A 14,520-nucleotide genomic window follows, 5' to 3' on the forward strand; every position below is an offset into this window, starting at 1 on the left:
GGGGGGGGGGGGCTAATTAAATTTTCATGGGCTAATTCAATTTTTCTTCTCTTACGATAGACGCATTTGGTGTAATTTAACAGTGCTTAATTTCCGAGCATTATTTGAACAGTTTTTCAGGTATGGTAAAAAAAAGTGCATAAAAAATTTTGCTAAAACAACTTTAACAAACTGAATGATTTAGCAATCAATACTTTTTTATGCCACTAACTTTTGTCAAACTCACCTTCGACATTGAAAATTTTTGTTTTGAAGATGAAACTGTTTTGTGAGTAGTTAAAATCAGACTACTGTCAATTAAAATATCGGACGAACTTTCAGAGCAATAATAGGGTTTTCCATATTTCTCGTAATCACTATAAGTTCTTTGTTATATGTACCTGATTTTGAAGGCATGATTTAATTTTTAGTAACCATCGCCGTTTCACGAGATGCCTCGCGGAGTCTCTGCAATCTCTGGCAGAACATTTGGAGACCATCAACTGTCGGTGTTGCCGTTGCGGTTTTGACACGTTTGTTGGGCTCGTATTTGCCTAGAAAAATAAACATCATGAGGAGAATAAGTAGTAATAATTGATCTAATTTCTGCAAAACCCAATTTTCGTTGTACACTAAGAAATTCATCTAAATTTATGAGAAAATGAATGGAATCCAATGCTGAAAATTTTAGTTACATAAACAATGGGCAATTGGAGAAAATTCCAAGTGAAAGATTTTTCGTAGCTGATGAAATTTTATAATCCAATAGTGTGGACACTATGATAATAATCTAACTTAATAATAAGCTAATTTTATTTCTGGATTGTGAATAATAGACTCATAATCTACTTACTTTTCTATCAACATGACGATAACAAGCATCACACAAGCACGAGTCCTTAGTAAGATGTCTCTCGACACTCAAAATTTTTCTTCTCCTATCATCAGACTTCATTTGTGCCAAGTGCATCGGTGTATCAAGCGATCCGAATTTTCCAAAACAATAACAACAAACATCGGCACAGAGACGTCCAGGATGAATTGAAAAAGATGATGATTTCTCTGGAATAATCAGACTTTGCCTGTCCTTCGCTGCAGTTTCCTCAGGATCTTCATCTACATCACCATGAACAAAACGAATAAATCGAAACGAAGATTAAAAATAAATGGTAACGAGTTCAACGTGAAGTTAAAATCTTCTTTTCTTCATTTACCACATGCAACAATTTTCGAATTAATCATTAGTAGAAACTAATAATGAATATAAAAAGAAGTCGAATGACAAGCTACTGAATTTGGATGTAGGGAATTTGGTATTGATTAATAATGTAGTTATGCCCGCAACCAGGATTACCGCAAGATTGTCTGTGATTAGTAGAGAACTTTCGGTTCGCACCAGAGCTGCTATCTCCCAAACCACTGGTTCCGAGCTGTAAAATAAATGAATAAAAAAATTAAAACAATACTTTTTTTTTACCGAAAGATAAATAGTTGATGAATGAAATACCAAAATAAGGGCTGATATTTAATTGTACTTAAGGGCTGCATGGAATAGCTATCGAACGTGATCTTTTGTTTCTGTTCTATCTGGTTAGCCTAAAATATATCAAAGTTTAGCATTAAATTTGTAGTGCAGGCACCACTCGGATGCTTACAAAACGATAGTGGAAAAAAGAGGAATCATCATCGAGGGCTAAATCGAGATAATGATCGCAAGGGATCCACTAAGTTTACAAAAAGAAACTAAAAAATACGCAGTGTGCCATTGCATCTAGCTGTCACTCAATTCAGTGAAGAGCAATGGTAGGCTACGTATTTTCTTGTTTCTTTTGATAAACTTAGTGGATCCCTTGCGATCATTATCTCGATTTAGCCTTCGATGATGATTCCTCTTTTTTCCATTATCTTTTTATAACCATCTGAGTGGGTCTCGCAATGCAGATTTGATCCCAAATTTTAATATCTTTTAGGCTAACACGATAAGACGTAAACAAAAGATTGCCTTCAACATATGGTCCATCCTGGCCTTAATGAGTAAAACTAGAAAGTGATGCCATTGTGGAATTCGAAGTCGTTGACCGTTTGAGATATCACCGGGAGGGTTCAAACTATCCAATTTTTCTATACAAAGTGGCCAAGGGCTGCAATCAATATCAGTCGATTGAGTTGATGATTGATAGGTGAATAAGTTTATTACAGTACAGTTTGTAAAAACTATTCATATATTTTTTTTGAATTATTGTTAATGATAATATATAAATTTCAGGTCAAGAATTTAATAAGAAAATCTCTTGCATAAATTCTTCGAAAAATTAATATATGTGTAATTCATGTTTCAACTCAATCAACAAAAATTGAAGTACCTAATGGTTTTCCTAGAGTTTGATCTCTCGTGAGATCTTTACCATGAGTAAAGAAATACATTGGTCCTTTGCATGTGGACTTTTTTTTTCGTACTATATGCAGAATTCCAAATAATTAAAAAAATTTCCTTAATAAGGAAAAAGTGCAAAACTCAGACTCACCTCCTTTTGAATTGTATAGAATTCAGGGGAATCTCCGCCACCATCAAGCCGGCCCTGCTTCAGCACCATTTTCAACGGCGACCTGGATCTTTTCTTTTCTTTGCTCGAGTCCTTAGGTACTCTGATAACAGTTTTCAACCCTCCGGCGCATTGTTCAACCTTCGCCTTTTTCCTCTCCGCAGCCTTTTCCGCAGACTCCAGCCCCAGCATCAAGAGTATTTTCTCCTTCATTGCGGTCTCCTCAGGAGTTTCCAGTATTTTCGGAATGGATTCCCCAGAGGTAGAAGCTTCATCACAATCTTTCTGCACAGTTTGAGCCATACCAGATTTACTCTCCATCTCTCCACTTCGAATGTTTTTCAATCCATTACTATCACATTGATCACCGTGCAATCTCTCCACGCACTCTGACTTTTCTTTGATCGACTCAATATCATTCTCCGATTTACTTCGATCATTTTCTTCAGTGCTATCAATTCGGTCATGCTCAGAGAAGATCCTGAGGCTCTTGGTTCCCTCCAACCGTTTATTAAACTTCTCAGCTGAATATTCACCATTATTCTCATTGATCTTTGCTACTTCATTATCCAAAAGTGTCTCCTCCTTATTTTGTTCGGTTTTTTTCGGCTCTCGACGATTCCTTTTGCTTTTTTGACATGTGTTTTGCATGAGAAAAACGTCTTCTCGCCGTCTTTTTATATCTCTACTCCTCCTTGTTCTCCCTTGATACCCTTCTTCTACTTTTATAGAATCTGAAGGCTCTATTATTTGGGGAGAATCTCGTCGTTCAGCTTCACTCAATTCGTTGGAATCTACTGAAAGATTGTCAGGCTCTGTTTTAACTTTTACGTCTGAAGAATCGAGTATTTCAGAGGTTTTAGATTTGTCGAATTTTCTCTGCTTGTCTCGGGTTCGAAGGACGCGTTTCCCATCTTCTTGTTTACTCTCAGGGGGAATTTCCGGACTTTGTAATGGCTTTTCAGGACATTGTTCAATATCATCAATGGATCTTGAGGCTTCCAAACGAAGTGAAACTGAATCACAGTCTTCAGAAGAGGTTAAGATAGCTTCCGGACTGTTTTGAGGAGAATCTGAGCGTTCGGGAATTAGTTTTTCAGCATGATTAGGATTAGGAGAACTGAGAATCAGTTGTGAAGGCTCATCGGTATATTCGGAACCCGCATACATATCGTTATTAAAATTGATTCCGACAGTGTCTTCGTGTTTAGTTTCATTAGCTGATGCTTCTAACGAAGGAGATGCAGAAATCAGGCTTTCTAGTTCTCTGGAAATGCTCTCAATCGTCTCAGGTTGTATAGGATTTTCCAATGATTCTGATGTTTGTAATGACTTTTCTAATTCATCCAACGTTTCCTGTTCTATCATACAAACATCTTCTCTGTCTCTCTCCACCATCATTCTCTCACTCTTTTCAATATCATTGGTTTTGGCACGTTCATTAGAGTCTCTCGAGTCGTGTTCTATTTCATCATGCGTTTCGATATCATCAGTTCTGCTAGACGGCGATTCAATAGAATCATTAATCAACTTAATTTCTTCACTTTCACCGCCCATGACTAGTTTTTCAATTTCTTTGGCAGTGTCCGCTACCTTGGGCATCGTGTCATCACTGTTATCAGTATTGTTACTGGTACTACTATTGCAACTATGATTAATATTGTTAGAAGTATTTTGCAGGGACATTTCATTAGTTCCGTTCGAACCATTTGGCTGATCATCGTCGATGATTATCTCTGGAGGATCTAAATTTAGTTTTCGGGTCTCTGTGCTAACAGGAATAATTATTTCCTCAATTCTTGCAGAATTTGGGGGCTCAAAAGATTTCGTGAGACCAAGGGCCTTCTCTGGACCAAAAATTTTACTTTCGATGGATTTGGCAATCGTCAATTTAATGTTTTCGATCATTTGATCGATTTGGGATTTCGGAGCGGTTCCATCAGCCTTTTCGTTACCGTACAGTGAACCGATAGTTTTTTTTACATCGATATTGAGAGATGATCGACGTTTCGCAGGTATTTTGTCGAGTGATGTCAGCTTCCCAAGAGTTTGAGGCTTTTTTGAATCATCTAGAGGCTCGATTATATAGAATTCTTCATCCTCAGGTGTAATTTGAGGATCCGTAGTTTTCGCTTTCGTTTTAGAACGTAGTGTTGGGCCCCCATCCGCCCCAGAAATTCCACTGTTATTATTGTTCTCGTGCTCATTAGAAATTGATAATTCTACATCCCCTAGTCTGGAGTCTGACGATAAAGATAAGGACGTATCTCCAATGGTAATTTCCGATGGCGTGGATTCCACAGTTTCGTCTACAGTTGCGTTCTCCATATATTCAGAAGTCATTGTCTCGTCGACATTGGGTCTACGAGCTTTTCGCAAGTCATCGGACTGAGAAGAGTCCAACTGTCGGAGCTTGCCATTCCGTAAGCTTCGTTGACTGAATTTTCTTTTAGACTCTTTAATATCTATGGCAGTCTGGAGATCATCATTTGAGGTCAACTCATCCTCATCAAAGTCTTCTTCGATGATCTCCTTTTTTATCTCGTGCTCTAACAACACTGACTTGTCATCGATCATCCTTCTGCTTCGGGTAACTTTACCCTCAGAAGGCAAAGCTGAATAGTCTAACTCACTGTCACTGACCATCGCCAACACGTCGTCGATTGTTGAGTCCACGCTAGATTTTGGCAATGGAGAATCGAGTCGGGCACGCGGAGTCTTTTGATCGTTCGGGGGGCTAGATTTACGGTTCTTCAGGTCTGTGTCAATCTCTTCTTTGATGTGAAGGGTGCGTCTAGTTAGTTTGGCACTTTTTTGCGAATCTGATAAAGATGAAAGTTTTAGCTTTCGATTTGTCTTTGGACTTCCTCGAGACGGCGAGAACTCAGATTTATCTGAAGAGTAAATTTCTTCCTCGAAAGGCTTAAGCGATGGTCTTGCTTTAATCCGTGTTAGACTGGGTTTAGTAGTTTTGTTTGCTGTTTGAACGGGGATTCGTTTCAAATTCTTGACGGGAGCGTTCTTCGAACCTTTGCCTTTAATTAAGTTCGATTTAACCGCGCGCAGCTTCTTTTTGCATTTAAGACTCGTCAGGACCTTCTTGCGGGGTAAGGATGCCTCAAGCTTGGGAGAGAGCTTGCTACCTGTTGCTTCTAATATGTAGGGAGATAGTTTGGCCTTCTTGGTCTTGCTCGATGAAGCTGGCAGAGTTGGGTCATTGTTTGCTTTCTGCTTTGACTTCGAAGAAGGCGCTAGGGGTCTCTTTTCCCTGGATGCCATCTCACTTCAACCCACATTGGGCTCCTGAAACGACATTTTAACACTGTCTGTCATATTAAAATCACGTGTTCACGTCTTTGCGTGTATTTTTCTATGTATGTATACTAATTCTCAGTGGTTTAGCGTCAATAAGTGAAGCGCAAAGGTTAGAAAAGTTTTGTACTATTATAGAGTGTGATTTTCTGATCCCCATTTCTTACGAGACTATGTGTTATGTGTTCCATGCAAAGAAGTTCATAAACATCTATCCAATAAACGTTGAGAGACCATCCACGTAAGGATTATAGGTTGCTAAGTAATTAATAAATTCTCTTGCGTTACTTTGACAATCTTATTTTGACGTGTGAAATATTCTCATCCGAACAAATGGAAGTTGATTTTCTGTTGAATTTCTTCATCATAAAAAATAAACATCAAATTGAACATAAATTGTGGCGATAAATTCGTTGAATAATGTCAATGACAAAATCACAAAGAGAATTTGGCAGTTTTGTTTTTTTGTGAAGATACGAGTACTAGAAAATAGGGTAGAGGGGAAAAGCATCAGAGTAATCTCGTAAATAAAGGAGAGTAAGAGACCTCGGAGCCGCTAATTACAGTAACTGATTCAGCAGATTAACAAAAAAATTTCCATTTTCAATTCACAATTCTAACAAATAATTATCCATTTAATTACTAATCCTCATTTTTCTGGAAGTTGCCGTTAGGATGAAATCTTCCATTTGAGAAAATTAGCCGAAATTCTGAAAAAAATGTGAACAAAAAATGTCTTGATAATTCAAAATTTTTTTTGATCCATCATTGAATTGAACTATCAACATTCTAAGGTGTTTATAGAAGGAAGCGGAAAATCGCTTCCGAATTACTTACATAGCTGAAAATCAATAACGAACTAGATTCAATGCTCGGATAAAAATTAACGTGTCTTGCAGGTAGACGTTCACGTGAAATACGAATCCAAATTATAGCAATGAACTTCTCCAATCGTTTTCGAATTAACCCGGTATTCCTGTATTTCTCCATGAATGAAAGGGTACAATAGGCTTGAATCCGTCTTTTGGAAGAAAACACATGGGTTGCAGTCTTAGCTATTAAATCCCAGTAGTTTTTGAGGTTATTAAAGATTATTGTAAAAAACATATTTCCGAGGGCGATCTACCTATGGTCAATCACGTGAAATATGTTAACAACCTGGCGATGGCATTTTAAGAATATTTAAAACCTCTTCATTTTTATATTTTAGTAGTTTTTCCCTCATTTTTGCTCCCGAATGGAAGGTTTCTAATCAACCAAATTAACGTTCCATATTTTTGGTGGTATATCGCCTTAGTATAATCCAAGAAATTCCAAAATTAATTTTTTAGACCGTGTGCGAATGTATGGATGGATACCGGGGTAATGAAGACTCCATCGAAATCAGTTATTTTTCATAAAAAGCTGCCAAAAATCGAATTATTTCATTTTTACTTTTTTCTTGTTCAAAGTGTTACCTAAAAGAGGCGATTTTTTTGTTAATTTCGAATGATCCTGTCATGAGTTTTGCTGTCAACGACGTTTTAATGACTGAGTTTTCAGGATTTTTCAACGAAAATTCTAGAAGACCTTGTTTAAATATATATCTTTAACGTACGAAAAAGTTTGACCTAAATATTGTATTTTGAAAACGAAAAAAATGATGAACATGTGCGTTTTTTTCGCTCGGGAAACCCATACCTAGCCCTTTAAATTTCAGGAAATGATACACTTTTCCGAAGAACATGACTTTTGAAACCGAACTTCCACAAAACAAGTAACCCTAAACCCATTACTTCATCAACCCTGTCAAGTTGGAATTCAAGTGGAAAAGAAATTAACAATTTTGATGGAAAAAAAATGGAGCCGTCCTGTGCTTATAGTTTTTATTATCTGTGCCACACCTCTTCCGCACTTCAAAATGGTGAAAATTGTGGCAAAAATGACGAGAAATATGGGAGATAGTTGATGGTGAGACTTAATTGACCGTCATCTATATCCATCTGCGCCGTAGTGCATGTTCCCATAAATACTCCTATTTTCAAGAAAAAGGCGATGGAAAACTAATTCTGGAAAATTAAAAAAAAATCATTCGACCCGTTACAGAATCAACTTTACCCAATTGTACCACTAATTAAAATTCAATACTTGGGTCAATCCTCGGTGGCGGCGTGAACGTTCAAATTGACCACCGTGCTTATCCTCCCATTGGCCCAACAAGCTTACATGGAGACTGTTATAATGAACCCTCAGTACAGTGCATTTTAAGTTGACACACAAACTTGGGATTTAGTTAACATTCGGTACAATTAATTCCAAGCTCACACATTGACCTGAGATACGCTTGAGAATCGGTACAATCAACTTAAAGATCAGAAATTGACCGGCAATTCACTTGACGCTTGGTATAGGTCATTTTCAGGTCAGAAATTTACTATTTTAATTTATTTTACTTCCTATGCTCTCATCGTCATCATCACCTTAAAATTATGTGAATTGACATTTATAATCAATGTCCTGAGTGAAATATTATGTTATTAAAAGGGGAGTAATTTTTTCCGAGTAAGATTTATTTCATTTGAAATGAGATAATTTAAACATTAGCAAGTATTACCTACTTGTTATTAATTCACACAAGCCCTCTTCGTTCCTTGGTGACGTGAAAACTATTAATCCATCGTTTTTAAACATTTTTGTTCCTATATGAAACTAGATTTACTGCTGTCTGCTACAGAAGATGAATGGATTGAACAATCGACGTATTTTAATTTTCAAATATTTTTTTCAATGATGGCATTTAATAGTCAATGGCCTTATATTTTTGCATACAACGATTTCCTATTACAAACAGCATTCACACTTGGAAAATCAACGTTTTAACCAGCATCTTGAACCCTTACGCCAGATTGGTGAGCCCGCCAATTGTAACCCTTGTTTTCTTAATCCCACACCTGACCTGTTTCAATACTTTCATACTCAATTGTCATAACTTGCAGTTTGGTAAATGTCTAGTTCGGCCCTACCACAAACGATTCATCAGAATGATTTCAATTTCTCTGCTTCACTCGAATTAGCTCACCATTTAAAAGAGTGTATTAGTTCGTGATCATGTAGGCAGGTAAATATGAGAATACACATCGCGTTTTAGTATATCTCAGTACACGGAAATGAAAATTTCATAGGCACTTATTTTTTATGAAATTTTTCTCTCCGTGTATTTAACGTAGGATCAGTATTTAAAGGAGAGTTAAAAAATACTAAATACTTAGCTACTTTCATTCAAGAGTATAGAACATATTGAATATTTGAATAAATACTTAATATTTTTCTACCTGTGTAAAGAGGCGAACTTGCAAATAGATAATTAGAAAAAAAAATCTTCCTTTCGCGGAGAAAACAGGGCCCTTTTCCTTTGGTTCTTTTTTCTAAATGTTCAAAATTCTGTCCCAGCAGTATATTATATAGTATAGTATTATATAGTATTGTTTTTCAATTGCATATCTTCCAGTCACAATCACCTGCACTGTTATGGATAAACGTATTCCTACAGATGAAATGATTGGAATATTTTTGGAAAAAAAATCTGTAAGTTGTCCATTTAGCCTCCATGTCTTCCGAGAATAATTTCATGGACTTATGACTTTCTGTGGTTGTTTTGGATCATTAGAATGTCATTTACTATATTTTTCTTTTGCCTTTATGTAGTTCTTTGCCTTCGCATAGAAGCTTTATGATTGCAAAACCAATCGATGTCAATTCTCCGATTCTCTAATGTTACTGTGAAATTCCTTAGAATGTCTGCAAACCTCAAAATGTGTTTTTGAAGAATGCTCGCCTATATGATATACATATATCGAGTGCCCAAAAATCGGAAGACGCACATGAAATGGACTTCTTGGACTGGAAGCAACGTGATTGGGGGGAAACGTCGACCTTGGAACCAACAACAGATGTAAAACATGAAATTCTCAAGAAAAATTTTCAATTTTTTACACTACAAAAACTCTTTGGAAAATCGTGGAATTGATATCAATCTTAATTCTACATGATCAACAATCTCAAATGAGAAGATCGTGATGCTTAGTAATCGTACAGCGCAGGGCTAATGCAGATATTGTTATGAGAAAATCCAAGTAAAAACTACATACGATTGAGGAAAAATGACCATTTTTCGCCCAATTTTCATTCAATGTTATTCAATTTTTAGTTAGATTTTGTAGTAAGAATGTTTGAATTGTCTTTTGGGACATTTTCAAGTTAGATTGTACGATGATTAATTTAATATTAAAAAAAATATCTGATCCTTTAAACATTTGAATGTAGGAAATAACCTACTCCTCGAAACGTTCGATCTTCTTAAATTGAGTACGAAATTTCGATTGTATCTACCGAGGTATATTTATAGACTCATTTTTAAACAATATTTGCACGGACGGAGAGACACATTTAACGAAATTCACTCTGACGTTTTGTAAGCGTGTAATTCAGTGGCGATTCAGCAGTATTTACCAAAAGTGCCCATGCCTGTGTAAAAATCAATCATAGAACAAGAATACATTATTTTATATCATTTTTTCTTAATAGAGTATCGAATTGATTACCCTGAAATTTTAGGCAAATCCGGTTCATTCAAGTTCCTCTTACGTTAAACCTGCTTTACACTTAACGACGATTTCTCAAGTCAGCAGCTTGGTTAAATACCGAATTGAAAATATGAAGCCTGCGGCGGTGTTCCCATACGGAAGAAGCGCATTTTATATCGCATTTTACATATATATTACAATTATTGAGGAAAACAACGTCGGTCAGAGACGCTCACAAATACTATCAGAATATCCAGACCGCTTAACTCAGACCCCGGGTTTACCTTGCACTCTTACAGATATTATTCTACGTGAAACTCTAAAACCAGTGGAATTAACGCATTCTTCGTTCGTTTTCATTCTTCGGTCAAAGAACATAACCGAAAAAGAACGTTCTCACAAAGAACGAAAAGGAAAACGAAATTGTGAGAGCGTTCTCGCAAGAACGGAATTCAAGAACGAAAATATTGAGAACGTTTTTCTTAAAAGAACAAAATGGAACAATATTGAAGAACGTTTCCAAACAGAACGGTTCGGAACGAAATGGAACGAAATTTGGCTACGTCATAGGGAAAGCTGTTGAACATGCAATTTGATTCATCGCGTCCACATTGAGAAAAAAAATTTCTTCAGGCATGAATATTTCTTAATCATAAGAATATAATAAAATATAATAATTAATTATTAAGTATTAAGTTCTGGTGCATATGCCTATACGTAACTATATGTTCTATAACCTATTAGTACTTGTAGTAGTACTTGCACATCAATTTGTCACATTTCTTCGTTGTGCCCGGGTCAGCACAGGAATTGATAAAGGCGACGAGTATATATTTGTTTTTAAGCCTTCAGGTGGAGAAATGCTGTTATCAACAGTCTGGGATGCAGCGACTAAGTTAGGAGCAAAACGGTTGAAACAGTTCAGAAGACACGAAAGCTACCAAAATACCATTGAACTTGTAAAGGCAATTGGAGGATACACATTCGTCAGGAGTGGAAGGGCAATCAGCTGGAATTTCCCTTGCGAAGTAATACTTAAAGGACGTGCCCCAAGGGAATAAATGGTTGGTGAATATGTCAGGAATTTAGTCAATTTCGAGCCTAGATTCGGCCACAAAATCCCCTCATTGAAGAAGAGAATCACCCGCTCCTACCTAGATGGGCATTCTCCGAAAGATAACAATTCCATTGTTCCAACTTCAATAATTACGAAATTTTGGTTCGGAAGTAAAAACGAATTTACGGGTATTATCTAATCATAATTATTGATGTTAATGAACAAATTGCCATTTGTTTTTAGATGTATCGATCTTTCAAATTCAACATTAACTATAATCAATTAGGCTTAATTATAATTTGTTTTCATTTTTTGTAACTTTATTCTGGATTATGTTGAGACGAACAATAGATATGAATCCGTAACTTATATATAACAGCCATATGCACACTGAATGCAGATTTAATAAATTGTTAATACCCAAAGCGTCGAAGAGTAGTCGCTATTTCCATGAAAATTACTATGGAATGATAGCACTTTTTTGAGGTGCTAATGTAATTTTTCAATAAATTTTAATTACATTCTTCAATCGTATTGGAAACTAAATCATGTTCGAAAAAACTATGTAGGGAGTTCATATAACGTTCCTAAAAGCGACAGCTTTTTCTTTTACGAAACTCTTCAAAGTGAATTCAAATTAACCAACTATCTCAGAATGAATGATCAATGATAGAACGATATTCTGTTTTTTAAACGGCTCAATAATCTCATAGCGAAAAGATATTGCATATCTATGTTTAATTTTTTCATTTATCTTGACGTATATATTTTTTTAAGTATATGTCCAGCCCTTCGCCAAAAATGAATCTCGATAGAAGGGAAAATAATCAATGAGATTATCGAGAGAGAACTAATCGGTTATTTTGAAAATTTGAGTTGCTGATTTGATGATAAAAATTACATATACAGAGGCTGTATCCAGGCATCAAGAATAGAGTATCATAGGTAGCAAGACTTGAATGAGGCTTGAATTGCGCATATTATCTTTGAGTTTTTCTCGAAACCACGTTTTTCAAACTGGTGGACACGATAACTCAAAATCTAACCTACCGATTTCGATGAAATTGTATAGAACTACGAGAGCTTTGATTGGTTGTTTCATTGTCAAGTTATAAATTTATTTAACCAAAAATTTACATCGAAATCGTGTTTTTTTCAAAGCACTGCCATTTAAAAAAAAAATTTTTTTAATTTTTTCCCTTCGTAATTCGACTACCTGTCTAAATAATAAATTTTTTTTTGGATTTTTCAAATGGAGTCCCAGTGGGAAATCGTGTCCTGATATGTATGTAAAATAAAAGTTTTCGTATAAATATTATATGTGCGTTAAAAAACAAATTCATTTTTTGACCTGTGTTTCCGAGCGTCAGGGTAGTGTAACCCCTTAATAGGGATGAAGATTTCTCATGTAAATAACAGATGATGCTACCCTAACACTTGACAAGTAATTTTATTCTCACGCTCTACAAGTTTTACAACTTAATTAAGAAGGCATTGAAATCAATTTATTAGCTCCTGCTTATTTAATATGGGTAGTAATTTTTCAGTCACCATTAAAAATGATCTTCTGATTCTGATTGTTGAAACCATGTGCTTAAACTCACTAATGAATCCCGTCAGATCCTGAGAGAATCAAGAAGGTAATGGAAGATAAGAATCAAGATGATAATGATATCCACCAAAAAGTGCTAAAGAATTTTCAGCAATTGTGAAATACGTTGAGCATTCTTACCAAATATGGAAATTAAGACCTGAAGAAATTTCCTTCTGGAATTTTGCACTATATATGGCACCTTCCATCAATGATCTGGGAACAATTCTGCAGCTAAAGTTTAATGTTTAATGTTTCCCAATTTTTTTTTCACCGATTAGGAGTATGAAGAGAGAGATTCTTATGAATTGTCAAAACTGTCCACTGATTTCAGAATAGGTCTTCACAATTAAATCTTTATCTTTGAGTCATTTTATTGATTCGCATACCAAATCTTTGTCAAGGATACACTCCCCTGTATCCGTTTTTCGATAGTATAAAGTATCGAAGATTAGTCGTGCGTTAAATTACCGTGCGTTAAATTACCGCTACATAATATTCTTGATAAATAACTTTAAGAAAAACATGATTTTCAGTAACGTAGGTTAATGAATTGCGTTGAAATAAATTTAACAAAAGTAATTCTCTTCTCCGAGTGTATGTCTGAGCGATATAGTCAACTGTGCTATTCCAGATAAATCTATGGCCAGAAAGGAAATAATGGGAATAAATCGTGAAAAATCTAAAAAAAGTAGAATTTTTTTGCTAAACTTCAAAAGCATTCATCATCAATCATTTTGACCATTATATTCAACACTCATTTCTACAACATGTCTAGAATACTGCCCAAAAATTTGAAATCGATGGGAGTAAAAGTTTCGGAGATAGAGCTTTGGAAAATCCCACTTTCAAGGCCAGTTTTATTGTCGCTCAGGAATGTTAACGCGTTTTTTTTCAATTGTGTTTTTAAAGTTGGTTGACAAAATTTCTCGAAAACCACTGAACCGATCTTCATAAAATGTTGCATACGTCTTCGAAATACTATTGTATACTCTTTGAATTAAGTTTTTTTCTCTAATAGCAGCAGTTTTTGAAAATGCACAATGTAGTGAAAATTCCATTGAAATTGATCATTTTTTATAAAAAAGTTTGTCAAAAATCCAATGATTTTATAGCTGTGTGAAGCTAGCATCGAAGTTGAAGGAAAAAAAAAAATTTCAAGTGCAATCGATTGTACTTGTTAAGTACTTGAAGGTACCATCGTCTGTTTTATTTGTACCCCGCACCCCTAGGCGCAAGGGATGAAGGAAAATTCGTGCAGCGTCGAAGTTGAAGGTAGGGAAAAAAATTTTATGGACATGGTTGCTCTAGCGATAGTACTTGATTGTACTCTATTTTTTTTCGTTCTACAACCTCCCCCCCTCTACAAGCTACCCCTTGTTTGTACTCTTGAATTTGCGAGTGACAGACAAAAATTTCAAATGCAATCGATTGTACTTGTTAAGTACCTGAAGGTACCATGGTCTGTTTTATTTG

At 35.6% G+C, this 14,520-nt stretch overlaps 1 protein-coding gene and 1 long non-coding RNA gene across 6 annotated transcripts in view; one reads left to right on the forward strand and one right to left on the reverse strand.

Moving 5' to 3' along the window:
- LOC105272496 (uncharacterized) overlaps positions 1-491 on the forward strand; it is a 9,935-nt gene extending 9,444 nt beyond the window's left edge. For all 3 annotated transcript variants that reach the window (XR_892775.1, XR_892776.1, XR_892777.1), the window contains one exon: positions 411-491. This is a non-coding gene — a long non-coding RNA (uncharacterized lncRNA). The remainder of the gene's footprint in view (positions 1-410) is intronic.
- Positions 1-14,520, reverse strand: part of LOC105272495 (enhanced adult sensory threshold) — a 27,561-nt gene that overhangs the window by 6,479 nt on the left and 6,562 nt on the right. Inside the window, exons 2-5 of one of the 3 annotated variants that reach the window (XM_011314654.1) lie at positions 2,505-5,825; positions 1,376-1,409; positions 833-1,095; positions 381-533 (exon numbers count right to left, since the gene is read on the reverse strand). In XM_011314654.1, the coding sequence (XP_011312956.1) occupies positions 381-533; positions 833-1,095; positions 1,376-1,409; positions 2,505-5,801 (3,747 nt within the window). In that variant the 5' untranslated portion in view covers positions 5,802-5,825. Of the gene's footprint in view, positions 1-380; positions 534-832; positions 1,096-1,333; positions 1,410-2,504; positions 5,845-14,520 lie in introns of all 3 variants that reach the window. The other 2 variants (XM_011314651.1, XM_011314652.1) reach the window with 2 other exon arrangements.

The sequence above is a fragment of the Fopius arisanus genome, unplaced genomic scaffold (assembly GCF_000806365.1).
Source record: "Fopius arisanus strain USDA-PBARC FA_bdor unplaced genomic scaffold, ASM80636v1 scaffold00192, whole genome shotgun sequence".
NCBI lineage: Eukaryota > Metazoa > Arthropoda > Insecta > Hymenoptera > Braconidae > Fopius > Fopius arisanus.